At 38.3% G+C, this 20,194-nt stretch overlaps 1 protein-coding gene across 11 annotated transcripts in view; it reads right to left on the bottom strand.

The window, feature by feature from the left end:
• Window positions 1-20,194, bottom strand: part of Lar (tyrosine-protein phosphatase Lar) — a 399,608-nt gene that overhangs the window by 115,402 nt on the left and 264,012 nt on the right. For 10 of the 11 annotated variants that reach the window (XM_072893354.1, XM_072893356.1, XM_072893353.1 and 7 more), the window contains one exon: window positions 11,501-11,539. The exons of the other annotated variant lie outside the window; for it this stretch is intronic. In XM_072893354.1, coding sequence (XP_072749455.1) covers window positions 11,501-11,539 — 39 coding nt within the window. The remainder of the gene's footprint in view (window positions 1-11,500; window positions 11,540-20,194) is intronic. 11 annotated transcript variants of the gene reach the window in all.

Genomic DNA, 20,194 nt, shown 5'->3' on the forward strand with positions numbered 1-20,194 from the left:
TTTCGTGGCAAAATAATTTCCTTTTTTTTCTGTAAATTGGATGATTCGAAATGAAAAGGACTGCAAGTGTCTTTTTAGATAATATTTATTAATTCGAAATTTAATTCTTTTTAAACATGAATGTTATGTAAATGTATGTAAAATGTCAAATAGTAGTAATTATTTTCAATTTCTCACAATTATATGTTTTAGATATTACATACAATTTATTTTCGAAAAAAAATATTTTTTTAAATATAGCACTTTTCTTTCTTCTCTTTTTTATCTTTTGCAGTTTTTTTTTTCTTTTATATTATTAACCCTTTAATTTCACTTCACATGTATGGAGTTATTAAATTTATATGTAATAAAGATATTGACACAGAGAGCAGTATTAACAGCAAAGTATATATAAAAATAATATGAAATATTAATATTAATATTTGAAAAATTAACAAACACAAGGTAAAATTGCGTTTAACTAAAAATTATATCATTTATTTGCACCAAAAATCATGTAATTTTTTAATAAAGAATCGCAAAGCAGCAGAAAATCATATAAACCTTTCATTCATAAAAATTATGCGTTTTAACGTTTCTCATATTAAAATTTAAGTAAAAAGTTCACAGTTACGCTCGCTAGGTCTGTCGGAATGGAAAACGTTAATTTGCAAAGGAAAATTGCAGTCCTCGGTTACGCAGGTATTTTCTTTCTAGGTCGGTTTCTGCTAAGGTAATTAGTCTACTTCTCGCAATTCGGGTCATTAGTCTACTTTCCATCATTTAAAACGGTTTTAGGTCGTAGATTTTAGGTAAAACGTAAAGAGATGACGTATTGCGCACGTCGAGTGTCGAGCTTTATGCGGTAGCCAGAAAAAATCTTGATGTGCAAAATGGTCAGAGCTTGATTATCGCATCGAGAAAAGCAGAATATTATCCGGATTTTAGAGCGTGGAATTCGCGCATTTCTCGTAAAAGAATTGAAAGGCCGAGAATAATGTTGCCGATAATTGTATCGGGTTCCTGAGTGGAAGTTTGCAGCCTTCTACGAATTAACGTTAAAAATCCGATCTGATTACATTCGCGAAATTTATACTCGTCGGGCAAAAGCGACGTATCTCTCCCGTCATCGATCGCACGACGGCTGCACGAATGCACCGGGCCAGAAGTCGGTGACCGAAATTAGTGGATTTAGTGCAGTCGGAAGTCCAAACTGCCTCCGCTGCTACGCTTTTAACCCCGGGAATAAAGAGACGGCCGGTGCAAGATGGATGGATGTGACGCGCTCCTTTGTCAGACTGCGCCGCGTTTCGCTTCGATGTGCGTCCTCCGATGAGAAAGAGAAAGAGAAAGAGAGAAAAAGAGAGAGAGAGAGAGAGAGAGAAACGTATGTAAAAGAGAATCACCCTGGGAAAGGAAAGGGAGTTACGCTATCTGAAACGGGACTGGAAAGGGACGTCGCCATACTAAATTGGTCTCGGAACTTCGCGATCGTGCCGACTCTACAGTGAGGAAAAATCAATGTGTCATTTATGAGCATTCTTTTCGCAAGTTTGAACGAAAATAAACGAAACACACTTCTCGCGAGAAAATGGACAAGCGGCAGCGTCGATAGCGAAATGAGAGTTTTCAGTCTTATCTTTTTATAGCTAAACATTTTTTTTTTTTTTTTTGCCAAATGTTGGTTCCTGATTGTTTCGATGCCACGAAATGATTTTATCGTCTATCTAATGACGAGACTAATGGATAATAATAAAATGTGATTTTCCAGTTGAGAGATGCTAAAGAATGTTTATCTCGGCGCTGTCAGGCTAATGCTAGCGTTTATACGATCGTTTCACGACCGAAAAATGTCTGTCCAACGAACGTTTACGGGTGTTCCTGGTACGCGATAAACTCGACTTCTACTACTTGTTACGACGCGGCATCTCCCTTTTTCTAGATCATTAGACATACTTTTACGATGTCGAAGCGCATCGCACGCAGTAAAAAAACTTTTTAATCTGAAGCGCAACTACTCCAGGAGACTTTGTGGAATTTCGCGGCTCGCGCGGCATTTTATTGCAGCGTTTTTAAAACGGTGACTAACCCCTATCATAAAATGTCGCATCGTCATCAAATACTCTTTATCGGTCATTAAAAGAAGAATGTATTGGAAAATAACAGCGGTTTATTGCGGTAAACATTGATGCGATATCCCGCAACATATATAGCAAGTATTTTTAAAATGTCTTTGATCCATGTGATGATAGAACTTTTTACTTTCAAAGAAAATAATCAACTAACTGCATTATGTGGATATTAAGATAAAATTTTTTAAGTTGTAAGACTATAGTTTTCCTGATTTTTTCTCTCTATACAATATTAGTGACTTAAAGATCTTAAAACTCTTGTACAATTATAAAAATAAATTTTAAATAATATAAATAAAAAAAGTAAAATCGTATATTATTTTAATCAACAACAAAGTAATTTCCTAAAGTATGTAAGCTGATTTTATAAAAGCAGATAAAAGCAATTTTTTTGCTAAAGAAACGAAGACAAGATGTCACTGAAAAATGATAGATAGTTTTGTCGTTTTCGTTACAAAATTAAATTTGCAGAAAAGACAGTCGACGATGCTACAATTGGCAAAAACGACTACTCTAATCCTGCAAATGTAGTTTGGATGCCGCTTCACGCACGTACGCGTGCCCGTGCTTCGGTCGAGCGCAATTTACGCTAAATATTATTCCGCCAACGCGCACGAGCGCGAAACGCAGGTAATTTTTGATCGAATTGCTCATTCGGAATTACTCTTATACGAACGTATTGTACCACCGTGCGCAATTGTCGTTCTACCGGAATTGCTCGTAACAGGTCCATTAGTTGACCATAGTCGTTGCGTACACGTAGAATAACGTATATATACGCATAACAAGACCATGACTTACTGCTTTCGTTATATATCCATGTTTTTTATATAATTTGCAGCAATTTTATTTGAACTACAATATAATTTTCATGCATCACACAACTGTTTATTTGTGTACATATATAATGATAGATAACGCAATTATTGCATCATAATCCCGATAAATATAAACAGAATTATAACTCGTGATAAAACAAAAAGTTGAAAAGCCATGTTAATTTAATTTTTCTTATCTTTATAAAATATATATAATTACATTTAAGCATTTGTCGTAGAATATTGGATTGGACACTATTATGAAAACTTTAATTATGTATAGTTAAATCAGGAAAAATAATACGCATTACGGAATATCGTTTTCCAACTGTCAGAACCTCGAAAACTTCTGTTGCGCACGAAAAAGCAATGCCAGATAGATTTCGGCGTGGTATCGAATCTATCTTCCAACTATAGTAGTTTTCGATCGTCCGTCGCTAAAATTGACCATTTGCTCGATTCCATTAAAAGTCGATGAACAAGGAAATAGAAAGACAGAGAGTAGAAATAGGAAAGGGATTCGCAAAGAAAGACCATCTCTACTGCGAGTACACCATCCTCTCGATACTAATCAACAATACAAAACGCGATACAAATAAAGCCTATGGGAGACATAACAATGCCAATTGAGCAATTTGTTCAATTTAATTGTTCGCGTTATTTACCGCTACATACATTTTGCTTTGTTTTTCAGGATCGCAATTATAATTTACAATTTATTAGCTCTTGCGCAATAATTCTGAAATCTGATAATAATAAAATATTTGAATCATCTTCTCACACTCTGCATACACTCTAAGTAAAAATAAATTATATGCATACGATTTTATAAAGTGTCGCTACGTGTATAATAACTGTAATTATTAATGCTGAACTAATTTCTGTTTAATTTGAATAGATCGAAATTAAACTGGTGGACGCACGTACATTCATTGACCGCAGTTATATCTAACACAGGGAAGCTATTAACCTATTATATTCCAATAATTGTGATTTATCATACGTGATTTGTTAGTTGAAAATATGTGTCGGAAATATAATGAGACATAATCTTTATGAATTTTGGAACAATTGTGGCGAAGCATTAACTCCGCAATATATTTTTGATATAACCAATTGGAGCGCATGCTGAGCATGAAAACGTGACAAATATTTGGAGACTAATTTGCTTTATCCGCTAACATTTATCTATTCAAAATTGTTTAATTCTCATTCTATTTACTTTCAGGGAATAAATCATTTCAGTGAGACGATAAAAAAACAAACGATAAAAGCCGATGAATGTGATTTCCACGGAAACGATAAAGAAAAAGCGTGCGAGAAATGTAGGGGCGCGTTGTCAAGGCGGGAGTAATAGCACGGCTCGAAAAATATTGAAAAAGCTTACACGTGCCCGCCACTCTCTCTATCCTTTCCTGAGAGACTCGCGCGGCTGGGTTGCACGAGAGCCGGAGAGTGTACACAAAGATTAAACGCCGGTGAAAATTAGATTGCGAAAAGCGAGACATGCCGCCGTTGCATCTCGTGAAATGAATGTCGGACCACTTTTAGAGAGAGAGAGAGAGAGAGAGAGAGAGAGAGAGAGAGAGAGAGATAGGAAATGAGGGAGCATTCCGCGGGTAAGGGGAGATACTTTAGTAGGAATGAAAATAGTACAGGACGTAGACTCTTTCAGAGCGATTCTTGCGTATTCTCAAAAATTTATTCACGTGAAATTCTGTATGATATACGCGGAGAAATGTTTCTCGTCCCGCGCAATAAAGTTTTATTGCAAACTAAAATTTAGCGTAATCGAGGATATAGATGATCGAGCTGTGAAATATGTTTTGTAGTATCTATATATATTGAATACATGTTGAATACGTAGGTTGTATTGTACGCTCTCGGTTATTCGTCAATCGACACGAATCTTATTGGATACATCATCGCGTCTCATAATCGCGAATTGATCGCGATCGGTATAAAAATGCACAAGAGCAATATCTCATACTTAAAGTTTATAGCTATTCGGCACGGGCTCAGATAACTTGAAAAAAAAGTTTCGCTCCCGGTGTCGGCATTACATTTTATAGCCCGCCACGTCGTAATTGAAAAAGTAGCCGATAACGGAGCAATCTGCATGTGATTTGAATAACATTACGCGTTACTGACTACCGAACGTATTATAAAATCGATTCGAAGCCGGCGTGCTCGAGAACGATGCTTCGCGACATCACAAAAAAAATAAATAAAAAAAAAAAAAAAAAAAAAAAAAGAGGGTGAGAGAGAATTGCGTGAAAACCATCGATGGTAATTAATTTTATTCGTAAAATTTTTGGTTGTCAAAGAGGTGATAGAGAGTGCCGATTGCTCGATCGATGAGACACTGTGTTGATAATACTTCAATGAATTTAGCCACGTGATAAATCCCCGAATGGCGCACCTGAGCGAACTGTACGTACTCTATCGCTAATTAATATCAAAATACGGCGTATTAAAGCCGTGATTTTCAGAGCAAAGACCCGCGTGCATCGGAAAACTTGCGCACGCTGTAGGAATATTACTGGAAATACGCGGCAATTACATTAACGCGTTTCCCGCGGGCGTCGAGGGCGAGTTTTGGTGGCGGTGAATCGCGAAACGAATACGGGATGTATTTAAACGCATTCTGATATATACGCCCGGCCTCTAAATAACACGTAAACGCGGCGCGGCGTGGCGTACGCAGAGCTCATTTATGGAAACGAAGCGAAACGGTAATTACGGATCGGGAGTCATTTCGGGCTCGTCGGTACTACGACCGAATTCGAAAAAGGACGCGGGGATTCCACGGTGATTCGCTTGAAATTTCGTCCGTCCGTGTCCGTCCGTGTCCGTCCGTGTCTGTCGGGTCGATATGCCGTGTGTGCAATTTCCGATGCAGGGTCGCGCTGCGCCGCGCCGCGCCGATGTCATCTCACTCTGGCTCGTTCGGTGTTGATTGTAAACGCGACCATTTATATATATATATATATATATATATATAAATACATATAGCCCCATACGTGCGATGAGCTCGCATCAGCCAACGATAATGTTCGCGGGGGCGAAGAGTACATATAAAGGCGAGACGGCCGTAGAGAGGGGAGAAGGCACAGGATGCGCTCGATAGGCAAATGCATATACGCAAATGCGTATAGATTTATCATAAATAATTGCACCAGCCTTATGCGCATTTTGGTATCGAAATTCCAGATTCGCGCTCTTTGTCCGACTATGCGTACGATCGCGTTACCTCCCTTCGCGTTTGGCCGCACGGCAAATATTAATTTAATTTAAATGGGTTTCCATCCACATACGCGGTGCTCTTCTGCGTGCTGACGTATACACATTTCAAACCTGGCAGAGATAGGTCGTGTGCGGCGTAAGGTCGAGTTTGTGTCTCGTTGCTCGAATATAATGTGTTAACAACGTTGAGTGGAATCTGGTCGGCTTAAAATATTGAAAATTTTCCGCCGTTTTCGTATAATATGAGAAAATATGTGCGCTCATTTGAAAAAACATTGAACAAGTAAATGTAATTAAACAGAAATTTATATAAAGCAAAGTGAAAATATAACGTCGATATTTTTCTTACAATCGGCACACTTATTCTTCTTAATTTGTATTTTTAAATAAAGGTATTATTAATGTCTCTCGAAATTTGAACGAGACATAAATAGTTCATGTTACAAGAAACATTGAATAGATAAATATATATTTGAATAGAAAGAATCAACGAATCAAAGTTCCATAATTAAACAATTCCCAACTGGCACTGAATTAAATTCAATGATAGAAAATAAGATGTCATTAAAAAGAAATACGGACGACATTTACGGAATGAATTGTCCATAAGTACGAAATCGATATGCGAATAACATAAAACATTTAAAATTGGATCAAACTAATAAAAGTCTGACCTCGTCTTTTCTTATTAAAAGCTCAATTTAGCTTACAATTAAAAGCTCGATTGAAATATTTTCGTGGCGTAAACATTCTAGAAATATTTTAGCGAATTTAATAAAAAATGCTTGAGGTTTTATGAATGTTTGCTTTTTATCACTTTTCGTAATTAAATTAATGTTAGATCAGATACGAGATATATAATTATATACATTCATATTTCTTTCTTATTAAAGATACGATAGCTTCTTTTTTTTCCAGTTACTAAATATCATTCCATCAACTGATCGTTTCAAGATTTAATATGGGACGGCGTATACTCTTCAAATTGAATCACGGTATTTTTTTTTGACACGGCTGGTACAGCTAACGAGGGGTCGGCCGTTCTCGCGGTTCCACGGCCGACGTCGCACGGTCGGAAAAATTGCAATTTATTCTCCTATGGAATTAAAGCGTCCATTACGGAGCTTCCTATCCGCCAGGAGCGCCAGGGCCCGGTTACTCTCCTATCCATCGCCCAGCGTCGTCAGCACTCTAAAACCCCTTTCCGCTCGACACTTCCGTCCGTTCTTTCCACCAGCGATAAAGTTACGCTCCTGAAAGAAGCGAACATAGAACCGACTCCGTCGACGCCAGGCGCGATTTGTCAACCGGGGATTATCCGTTTTCCACGTTCCTTTAATGAGATAAACAACGATGGCGGAAAGGCGCGCCGAGCAACGGTAAAAGGAAGAAGGGAAGAATAATTTTCACGGCGACACGAGAAGACACGACAGAAGATTCGTTACTTTTCCCGCGCCAGGCGTCTTCTTAATTTATTCACTCGCTTCTTTCACCAGGAAGAAATGAACGCAGTCACGCGAGCATTGACATATGACCCTACGAAACGTTCTCCTCTTACACTTGCGATATTAACACTGACAATACGAATTTTTACCGTTTTACCACCATATTTTATTTAGTTTTTTTTTTTCAACGCGACGTGTTATTTTCAGTATCGTGTCTTTTTGTGTTATGAAACGGAGATTAAAATTCGAAAGGTTTCGATTCCTGTGATTCGAATATCGCATAATTACATTTCGTCATCGCTGACCAAACAACATTTCGGTACACCGAATCGCGACTTTCAAATTGGACAAAAACGATGTTTGCATCGAAGCATCGTTTGCGCAAGTTGTATGAGATGATACAGCAATAGGCGTTTCGATACGTATGCAAAGCGAATGCGTTTAACCAACTTCTCGTCGAGAATTTCCATTAGTCAGGATGGAGGGGACGACAGCCCTGTAGAGTAGAAACTCACACGGGGTAGCTGACGGGCGGCTGACGGGCGCGGAGGGGTGCGATACTAGCTTGTTTTGGAGATGCCAAGCCGTCGAATGATTTCGAATCAACGCGTCTGGTAGCGCGTATAATTCAATTTGAATATGTATACGAAGCCTGCGGCGCGAACGGGCCGCGCGCGTACATTCGCGTTCCCATCGGCGCTCGCGTAATTCCCGCATACATACATAGCGGGCAATATGTATATATATATATATATATATATATATATATATATATATATACACACACACACACACATATATATCCTGCGCTTCTCGCTCACGTAATATAGATATTACAGTCGAGTCTCTCGCGTCGCTTCTCTCGTCGCGCCACGTCTCACGACGTTTCTTTTTCATTTATACACCTCGCCACATTCCCTGTCTCTCGCCTGTGCCCGCCTTTCGTGACGTGTCGGGGGATGGCGAGAGATGCGCGCGTTCGCATCGCATCCATCGAGGATGGATCATCGGTTACCGAGCACGTTCACTGGGATACTTTAATCTTTTTCTCTAGTGCGCGCGATAATATACGCCCGCGCGTCGAAGATACGTCTATAACGCGCGACGCGCCTTGAATTTTTATTTTTTTTCCTTTCGCGCCGGCCCGAAGAAGAAGGCTTTCAGGTAACATCACAAGGGATTTCTTTACGAGCGGCGAAATGCTGATGGCGGCTACGAGGACGCCGGTGTCGGAGACGAGAAAGAAAGAGTACTACCCCCATGTGTCGACTATTCACCCTCGTAAGAGCGTCTCTCCGCGAGATATGTAAGTTCGGGGTTGGTGGTACGACGCGAATGTCGACGAGCCTGCGCTGAATTTATGCAGATGTATGCCGGCAATATTCTAAATAAGTAGGTAGGTACACTCCCCCATCGCAGTCGTGTCCCGCCGCACCGGAGCCGACGTCAGCAAATCCGACCAACCAAACGCGACTCACCGCCACCTTTGGTCCATTGTAAAATCGCGGTGCTGGCGACGGCGTCACCATGGTTGTTCTCGTGATAGTGTCTTCGGCGCAATTAACGTTTCTTAGCCACGCTCGCATTTCTCCGAGTGTCCCGACGACGACGATGCTTCTTGCGGCGCCCGGGGAGAACAATTCAAGTTCCAGCGGGAGAGTCCTCTCGATTCGGCGGACTTCTGAATATTCACGAAATCCTGTCGCGTTCTTGAATTATCTAATCACGAAATATATTCACTTTTTTACAACAAGCTTTTTAGCTGTCTGAATAAGATTTCTTTCTTTCTTCGTCACTTATTTACATCATCTCGAAACGCGAAAATTGAATATCAACAATAATTATTATTTAATCAGTTTCTTTTAAGAAATATTTATGAGTGACCTGATCTACGAATACAATTTTATCATTATACATTTTAAAACGTCCAATAACCAAATTAATATGTGAGTTTTTTGACAATAATAAATGTCAGCATATTAGCTTCTGAAAATATTTCACTCCATATATTCACATTCACTTGATATAAAATAGCTATGCAATAAATAAGTCAACAGTAGAATAACTCAGTTAAAGAAAAAAAGTATTATATAACGTATTTCTAAATTTTTTCTTCATTAATTCTTCCTTTTATATTACTTGACATGTTATTTTTTAATCATTTTATTGTATATATATGTATTACATTTACTTAGACATCAAGACATCAAAAAATAACATATTTTTAACCTTTAAATTATCAATATTTATGCACACTGTACTATTATATTTACAGGGAAGAGTTTGATTTAATTCTACATCAAATAATTTGCTTTCATCGTGAAATCTTTCCTGTTTCTTCAACTTGCTGTCATTTAGAAACTCATAAACGATGCACTTAACGGCGTCAAGGGTCGAATAAGATGAGGGGTAATGCTTCGATGAATTTCGGCGGTCGAGTGCACTCTTGTCGAGCGATGAGAGGGCAAGGACGACTTTCAATTTACGCAAGAACCACCGCGTCACGTATGCGCATAGATTAGTAGGTCGCTCTGCGACGAGCACGGGGCGACGTAGATGGTAGACGTAGCGCCCTAATCAGCACTTGGCGTTTTAACGCGGTTAATTGCGCTTCAATTAGCCGGGGGTCGTGCTCCCCTCGTCCCTTTTCCCCGGCGGGAGGACTTTCTTGCTCCCGTAGTTGCTCGTGCGAGCTACGCGAAGGAACTTTCGCGATCGTCGAGCCGTAGCGTGCAATTAGGTGCAAAGTCTCGTGCATTAAGAAGATCGGCAAGAACCGTTAAAAGACATTGCCGGCAGAAGATTAGTCGACGATAACGTCGGAGTTACATTGCCGTTAAAGCGGCGCATTACCGTAATGCTCGAGTGTGTTATTTTTCTCCGGAAAAAAAGACGCTATCTCTCTCGCTTCTCGTTATGCGTGCGCGTTATTTCACTCGGCGACCATTTATGCGAGGGTAAACGAGAGAGAACGTGCGAATAGAGTAGACTCGCTCCGTAAAGTAGACGCGAGAAATTATAACACGTAATCGTTTCGTCGCACGCAACATCGAAGCGAAAGGTGATCGAAACGGGGTCTACGAAATTCGCCTTCTCACGCCGTATATAGCGGACCCGCGCTATCGACTGTGGAATAAATCACAGAATCAATTCTGATACATACCGGGTGGCGCCATAAATAAAAGTGCGGGACGCCAGAGATACCGTGCCGTAGATCGCTGTACGCTGTACGTATACTAGGTCGGAGGGCGACGGAAACAAATGACAACGCATAAGCGGGTGGAAACACTCTAAAGTCGGTTGTTGCCGTAGCGGCCAACATAGCGGTCGCACAGAATTTGAAATTCAAAGCGTCCGGGAAAAGCTGGCCGATAACGGAAAGAAAAAGACAGATAGAAAGGTAGAGGAAAAAGATAAGGAGGGAAAGAGAGAGAGAGAGAGAGAGAGAGAGAGAGAGAGCGAGAACGCGAAACGGCCGCGGGACCAGGGCAAAAATACACATTAGCGGATTTGAAATTTAGATACTGGCATACGACGGCTCTCACCGAAATTGAGTAGTTCGTGCTCGAAAACAGGCCGATTTACGAGCCCGTACGAGCGCGTGTCTCGAAACGCGATTCTGAGCCTGATCGATGTTACGTGCGCGCGCGAGGTCCACTTCTTCTGACCTCGTTTCCCTCATCGTGCACGGAGAGTGTATTTTTGCCAACGAGCCGCGTACGGGTCCACGTTTGTTACTTGTTGGTTTATGTGCGCGCAAACGCGAGCGGCGTCCTAGATGTTAGCCACGCGGATAACATCGAGCGCTCCCTCGCGCTCGCGCTCGCGCTCGCGCTCCCCCTCGCGTTTGCTACCCCATGCTAGCATTGTTTGTACTTACTTGTCATGTACGTGATGTATTGCGAGTCGCTGATGTTTCCTGAAAGAAGCTCGTTGAGTCAAGTCATACGTAAATGTCCTGGCAATGTCTCGCGAGCCCAGACACATGATACGTGTCTTATAATTCATTTCGGGAATATAAACACCATGACATCGTTTCTTGTCGATATATAAGGCGTTCGACCAACGATTTTATTCCTCTAATTATTCTCATTCGTCTTATTTGAATTTACGGTGAGACATATACGATGCAATCTTATCGTCTACGTTAAAAGCATTGATTAATTTCTTTGCGCAGAATTCTAAATCTTTTATATTAGGTAAGTGATATTGAAAGTGGGGTGCTACATATTTCTCACATTCACCGTCGCAAATATCTATATCCGACCAAGTTCACAATAGAGCTGGAGTATATGGGAAGCTTCCGATATCGCTCTCGAATTTCATCGCCATACTACGTCGTCTTCGGAGCCACGAAGGCATGCCATCGACACGCGACTCGCATCTCTCGATAATACAGTCGCGCTCTCGAGAGAGCCGTGTCGATCTTCACCGACTGCAATATTCGCGTGTGTAAAAGCATCGGGGCATGGCACGAACCCTTAGGAGCACGAAAGGGAGAGGAGGCGGGGTTAGGGGGCATTTGGTGGTTTGCGAGCGACTTGGTAGGCAGCTGTCGTGAAAGCTCTCTGTCGGAAAAGCGTGAAAGCGCGAGATACGTCTCGCATGCATTCCCGTTTGTGGAATATAACGAGTCACCGTCGATGGCGATCACGATATTTTTATGCTCGATATTTAGTATTCATCCTTGTATGGTCTCGTTGAACGTTCTCTTCTGTTCGTGCGAATAAATGAATCATTAATGGCGCGCTTTAAAATTCAAAGTATCCGCGTTACGAGAAATTGCGGAAAATTATAACGTCTGGCCAAAATTATACGAAGAGAATCGCGCGATCTTCTATTTTTTGACTAATGTTATTAGTCAAAAAGTGTTATCTACTACAAGATTTTCGTTACTATTATTTATTACTCTAAACATGGTATAGGTTCAGAGAACAAACACTGTGACAAAAAATGGATTTAGGTATGTAATTATATAAGATCATGTATAATTAAATCCGAAATTTGGCGCAATATGATCTTATCTTATACAATCATATTTGGCTAGATCTGATTATATATGAAAATAGATCTACCTAAATATATGTAGGTTATGTAAAGGTAAGATGAATATAATTATATAACGCCAAATTTTGAATATTAGCTATTATATATAATTATATAAAATTACATAGATTATCAGATTTCTTCATAATTAGGTATATTTACATCATATTATATTATCTTATCTTTTCTCGGCCTTATTTTTATAATAGAGATATTATAGAAATCATTTCTTATATATTATTAAAACCTAGCGTACAAGATATATATTTATAAAATGTTATTTTTACATTGATTTGTACTCTACAGATTTTATTCGAAAATTTAACAACATTACTAATTAAGATAACATTAGATAGGATAACTAATATTTATAAACTCAACATTATTTTAATTCATCTACTAAATAATTTTATTCATCACTCATTATTAATAAAGATAATCGTTTTTAATTGAAAAATTTATTCTATTAAAAAACTTATTTGCTTCTCTTCTCGATTAAACTTGTCATAAAATATAATAATATTCAAAGATATGTAATCTGTAGCATCACGCGATAAAGCGAATAGGTTCCTTCATGTGTGAAGCTTCTCATGGCAAACAAGCGGATGCATTCTGAGATACGTTGCCATTTTGGTTCGCGTTAACCTAACCACTGTTATTCTATCTTGTTTGCGGAGCTTTGCGACGATGTGTCGCATGGTCTCATCATCGAAGATACCTCGAATAGAACGAAATATTAATTTGGCGAGATTGTGCGCGCGCGTGAAAGAGAGAGAGAGAGAGAGGGGGGGGGAGCGGGGGAAGGGGAGAGAGAGAGAGAGAGAGAGAGAGAGAGGGAAAGAGGAGACATCGGCACGTTGCCTCATCTCTTAGGCGGGCCCGGTAGATGTAAATTAACTTTGAGAAACAATCTTGTCGTTAACTCGGCGTATAATAACGCGAGCGTGATATCGCTTTGCTCCTACTATATCGCACCCTCGCTCTGCTACCGAGATACCTTCTACTCCCCGTTATGTACAACACGGTATACATACGCAACCCCCGATCACTCTCCCCACTGACATCCAAGTACTTAAAGCGACACGTTTTATCATGTCTTTCATTCGCTCGCGATACAACGCCATCCTCGCGTAATAATCCTCGGCCATCCTTCTTCCGTTCCCCCGGCTTGACCCTGAAGTTTATATCTTGCAATTATTCATCTGCCGCGACAAGCCTGATCCCGTGTATTTTCCTCGATTTTTACGAAGTTGCTCTCTTTAATGATGCTCATTAAACTTGTCGCTCTTAATAAAATCGAAACAACACAACAACAACTCGTTCTCGATAATCGATCATTATTTTCCTTTTATATTCGAGAAATGTAAATAAGTTTAGAGCAAAAGGAGAATGAAGAGGAAAAGACGACGAGTAGAATTATGCGCCTGAATAATGCCGATGTATCGGCGACGAGCCGGCTCTCATAGCTATATTGCGCGAGATTATTTCTCTCATCATAAAAAGTTACGTGTCACGGCCTTACACGTTCGTATGACAGGCCCGGATGTGAGACGCGAAAATTACTACCGCCGCCATAGCTGCTTTTTTATGATGGGTATCAGAAGCGCTGAATCGAGCCAACACACAAGTGAGAAGTTATGCATTCTCATTTCATCTCTCACGATTATCTCTGTGTCCGCCTTTTAATATATAACAAGAGAGAAATTGCATGTTTGAATAATTATAGTTATTACGTTAATCCGACAAAAATTAAATCTGAATTGAATAATTTGAGAGAGACTTTATGTCCAGAATTTTGTGAAATTCGAATGTGCATTCTTTCCAACATTGTAAAGAGTACAGTCGGTGTCGAATAAACTCTGAGTAAACAGTAGAATTTACTAGTGGGAACTTGAAAACCACCTCACATAACATGCATTTTATAATTAGTTCCCCTACCGCTGGCTAACATTAAATTAATGCCAGCCCTCGACGTCATGACGAAGTTACCGTGCACGGTAACTTGCAAGCGCGATACGTCACACCGTTGGCAGAGGAAATCCATGCGGGCTAGTGTAATGTGAATCTATTACTCAACCTGTGTGTCTCGTTATCATGAATTACTGTGCGTCGTCATCGAACCTCGATGACAAAGATATCTTTATGAGATCTCTCGGCTATCTAAAAGATATTTATTTAAAAAAAAAAAAAACTGTTTCAAATAAACATTAAATTTTTTTTTCAGAACAAATCGTATTTTAATTCGTTTTATACATTTATAGTTACTTTATTTATAACACAGGTGAGATAAGTCTATTCCTAACAGACGTCTTCGATTGTAAGTAAAGATTGTCGATAATTATGTCGTAAATATAGGTATTGCAAAGTTTACGGGTCATTGCAAAAAATGTGTCGATATTTCGAGGAAGAAAGCAGACGAAAGAAATGTTCGCGAATAGCAAAGTTTTTATGTAAATGTGAGTTCTTGTGTCGTATACATATTTAAATAGGTCTAACCCCCTCCCATATGTCTGCACCATTACCGTGGATGCATGTTGGCATCGCGTACTCGACGATCTGTATATAACTGACCTATATACATGCTGTCGCGATCTGTATCGCGATCACGTGTACGAGTATATGCACATTCGATCGTATTTTCATGCGAGTCCAAAAGATCATGCGAGTCGATCGCGCCTCGTATATAAAAGCGAATTATCACCTACGAGAAAAGAGAGACAGAAAAACAGGTTTCCTTTCGAGATATATTATTCCCGAAGGAAATAATTTTCAACACATAGAATTTAACAAACTCGAAAATTAATTATTAAAATCCGTATACGTTTTATCCGTCTTTTATCTTTTACATTCTTGGCAATCGAATTGTGCAATCAAATTCATATTGCTTCGGTGTGTGAGTAGAACTTGTATCTTAATAGAAGACATTGTCGTCCGCGCTGGAGAAACTTAATGTAGACGACGACGGGAGAAAAATTTTATGGCGCATTAGACTCGTGACACTCGCTAAATCGCGGTTAAATTGTGATATTATATCATTGCGGAATGTCCAAGTACTTTGTATCGTTCATATAAAATAACTCATTGTTTACTATTTACCATTATGAGACTTCATTCAGTTAGCTTCAAACACTTAATACGTTTATTAAGATTTAATTATTCAATAATTAAAAGAAATAAAGTATATAAAACGTACAAAGTGAAAACGGCTTAAATGTCTATAATCTCAGAAACGCAATAAGTATCCTGAATTAATTTAGTAGTACCATCGACCGCTATGCCATCGAGTTTAATGGCCGGCATTCTGATTTCGTGCGCGCAGTTTATAGGATCAGTTTCTCATGGGGCCAGTGATGTACAACGTTGGCAAGCGCGGTGAGACCACGATCCAGGCCGCGTGAATTTGCCTATTGCGTTCAATACTTCTTAAACTACGCGGCAGTTCTGGCAGTTTAGTTATTCGGTAGTCTCAGGATACCCAGAGGAGACTAAAGTATCACAATGCACAAATGACACTTCGTATTCGTGCTTACGTAAATTGCCAAACCATCGTAAAGATAAAAAGGAGAGAGAGAGAGAGAGAGAGAGAGAGGGAGAGAGAGATTTAATATTTAAAACTATAATATTCTTTTAAAGTATCAATATTTTATCTCATCTCGATGTATAATTTTTCGCGGATTTTATCCATAACAAGAAGAACATACGATTCTCAGTCTTTACTAATAAAACTAATATGATTAATTAAAACATCAATATAATCGGATTTTCTTTTTCATTTACATCTTACATTAATATTTAATTAATTGTAGTTTAGCGACGCGTGTAATCATTAATAAGAGGAAAATTAATTCAACTGAAATATAATATTATCAGCGAAACTGGGTAATGCGGCATACGACGTGATATGTATTTCCTTCACTCTCCTTAATTTCATTGGCAATATTCAGATCTTCACGAGTTCATGAAATCCTATCTATCCCATCTCTCTATTCCTCTTTCTCGTTCTCTCGCAATTGCTGTGCCAAAGTTTCAAATTAATTGACGTTAAATCTGCTTCGTGGTGCTTCGAATACGGTGATACGCGATCAATATAGACCGATACTACAAATGTATCATACAAGATGGCTTATTTGTTCAGTTCATTCATAATATTCATTAATCCGTGCATTTGTATTTATTCTGTGACAAATTAAAAACTTACGTAGCTCTAAACGAAATAGAATTTAAAAACACTGCAATGCAGAATTATAAAATGTTTTACTTAAAAATTTTCTTTAAGAAATATTTTATTACCAAATAAACATTTTACTCTTAGTTGTAACATAATATATTTAACATTTATGCGCAAACATTTATATTTTTAAAAGAGAAGTAGTTATAGGTTCATAAGATTCGAAAAATATTGCAGCCATTTGAATTAAAGAAGTAAGCGAGCTTAGCTTGTGCTTATTGGAAAATCTGTCACTATATTTAGGATCCTAAAATATAAAAGTTAATAGTGAAATAGCGTTTAATCTATCCGAGAGTGTTAACTTAGTTTAATATTTCAAGATATTGTAATCTTCGTCGCAAGAATGGATTTTGTACGAGATTCTATACATGATATCCTTGGCTCGTGTCCGAATGTTGGTCGGTGAGACAGTTGGGTCTGAATTTCGTGAGTGAGACAAGGATATACTGATTTCAATTGTCGTCGCCGACCATCGTAGACGTCGACGTCGTTGTCGGCAGTTCTACGCTTCGAATGGGCCATCTCTGCTATCCCGGACCGCTAAGAGGGTGGAATTGATTAAATAATTGGCCCCTTAGATCGGGCGGCTAGTTTCTGGAATGAATACGCTGGCGCCGGGCCAAATCCCGGCTTGAGCTCTTGAGGAACGCAAGGAAGAAGGGGATGAAACCACCAATCCGGACAAAGTGCCGCGAGGACAGTAGATGGCTTAATAATGGTTTCGATTGGAAATGGGAAATCTGCTTGTCACATCGGTTATTAGTTTCAAGAAGTTAGCACCTTTCCGGCCGCGCCTAAGCCATCATATGTGTCAAGTTTCTAGTCTACAGAATAGTTTGATAAAATTAGCTACAGGATATCGATTTATAGAACTATGCTTCTAGAACTGAAAGAGAAAGAAGGAGAGAGAAAGAGAGAAATACATATAATAAATATTGATTTTTCTTCATCACTTAATGTAATTTCTCAATAAATTTGCAATTCTAGAAATGCAGAGATTCATATATGCCACATAATTTCTTTTTACAATTGGGAACAAATCTAAAAGAAATTTAACCTACTTTTGCCAATTTTTCTTCACATTGTAGTATGTGTGTGTTCGAGAAAGAAAATATTTTTCTTAAAAATAAAATATATTTCATCAAGAGAGAAAGAGAAAGGAACAGAGAGAGAGAAAGAGAGAGGGGGGAGAGAGAGAGAGAGAGAGAGAGAGAGAGAGAGAGAGAGAGAGAGAGAGAGAGAGAGAGAGAGAGAGAGAGAGAGAGAGAGAGAGAGAGAGAGAAACGAAATATATACGAATCGAGTTTGAAAGTAAGTAATCGATAAGTTGCAGCTTGCGAGCACATTGCACATTTCCGCGGTTTAATAATACAATATCCATTTTGCCTCTTTCTTTTCCTTTTTTATGAAACTGAAACACAATTTTCCAATCAGATAATGCTAATGCGACTTCATACCAGTGCATAAGTCTGTAATTTTATTTAGCCAACAACTTTGTCAAATAAACCGTTTAGCTATGTGTATGTGTGTATGTGTGTGTGAAGAGGGAAGGGACAATCGGTACGTCGATGCTCCTAAAAGACCTCAAGACTTTGCGTGATATTCCTTTCAGAAACGCGTTCCAGATGATAATAAACATACAATTAAAACGACTATCGGCAAGTCATTCTATTAATTAGAGTTTCAGTTTTACGACTAGTTATAATTGTAATGCCATGTTATTTGGCAAAAATGTCAGTCAAACTTTCTTCAAACCTGGATAATATCTATTCATATTTCTTTGATTAATTTACATTACATAATTATGCACATATATAATTATATATGTTATATTAAATAGTTCAAATTATATTCAATTGTTGTATTTCCGGGATTTCTAAGATTTAAACAGAATATGTTTTATATATTTAGAGAGACTTTTATTTTAATTTTATATTTTATTTCATATATTTAGATAGATTTTATTATCTTTTAAATAAAGTTGCATCTAATACAAAATAACAATTCTTTCTAAAAAGAGATTTGATTCTTGAATTACAATTTTATAAATTTTGTTTATCAGGAAGGGGAACGCTAGAGTATCTAAATATATAATACTCGGTTTAAATCTCATCAGAAATACAACAATTAAATATTAATCTGAACTATTTAATCCAATCAGACAGATAATAGATCTTGCTATTCTCTCGATTATTATGAGATTAATATCCATCTGAAAAATCTTATTACTATTTTCGAGCGCAACTTCCGGACGCGGTATTTCAATCCCAATATCTCCTGACAGTAGGTTAATCGATTTTGTAAGTGGTTTTCCTGTAATATCTCCGAAAATGGTGGCGTAATCTGACTCGACCGTATTTCTGGCGCAACCTCCGCGCGTGTAGAAGCGAGTGCGGCGCGGATCGGACCAAACGGGGCGATTTCGGCGGTGGTCCTCAGATAATAGACATAAATATTCCCCGGGTTTTTCGGATTTATATTTCGCGCGTATCAGGGATCTCATTTGCATCGAGAATTTACCGTGCGCGACGCATTCCTACCACGTCGCAAAACAACGCCTAGCCGCGACCACACGGATGCTAACACGGGACCGCTCGATTGTGCACACCGTGGCTAAGATCGGTAGCAAAAAAAAAAAAAAAAAAAAAAAAAAAAAAAAAAAAAGGTAGAATATGGACGATGTGAGAAATAGGGAAAAACTGGGAGTCACCATTCGAACGATATAGTCGACCGGTATATTTCGCCGCCTAGCTAAACTATTGAAAAATAATATTACGTGGCTGCGAATGAAATATTTCTGGACCTGCTTCGTTCAGCTTTATGCTTTCGCTTTTTTTCCGAGGTCTGCGACTTCGTTAATTCTCGCATTAATGTGGAAAATCTAACAATAAGCTTAAAAATACGCTTTGTTTTTTAAATTAGAACTTGCATTATTACAAACGTACAAAAGTGTGAATATAAATCCACACAGAAAAAAAGAATATTCTTATTTTGACAATATCTTTAGTTTCAAAATATAAATCTTGAAATGAGATTATATTGCGTTAAACAAAGAAAATTCGCTTAGATGAAGACAGTTTATATAGTTCAACCAAGAAAAATATATTCTTGTTATTTGAGAATAATTTTCTTGAATAAAGAGGAAAAAATGTTGGATAGAAAATAAACATGTTCAAATCGAAGATTATAATTTTCTTAGAGTTAAAATAATTATTTTATTCTTGAAATGACAATCGTAGTATTGAAATAAGATTATAATATTGTTAAAATTTAAGATTTTTAAATTCTTCCAAAAAGATT

This window comes from Anoplolepis gracilipes, chromosome 5, assembly GCF_047496725.1.
Source record: "Anoplolepis gracilipes chromosome 5, ASM4749672v1, whole genome shotgun sequence".
Taxonomy (NCBI): Eukaryota; Metazoa; Arthropoda; class Insecta; order Hymenoptera; family Formicidae; genus Anoplolepis; species Anoplolepis gracilipes.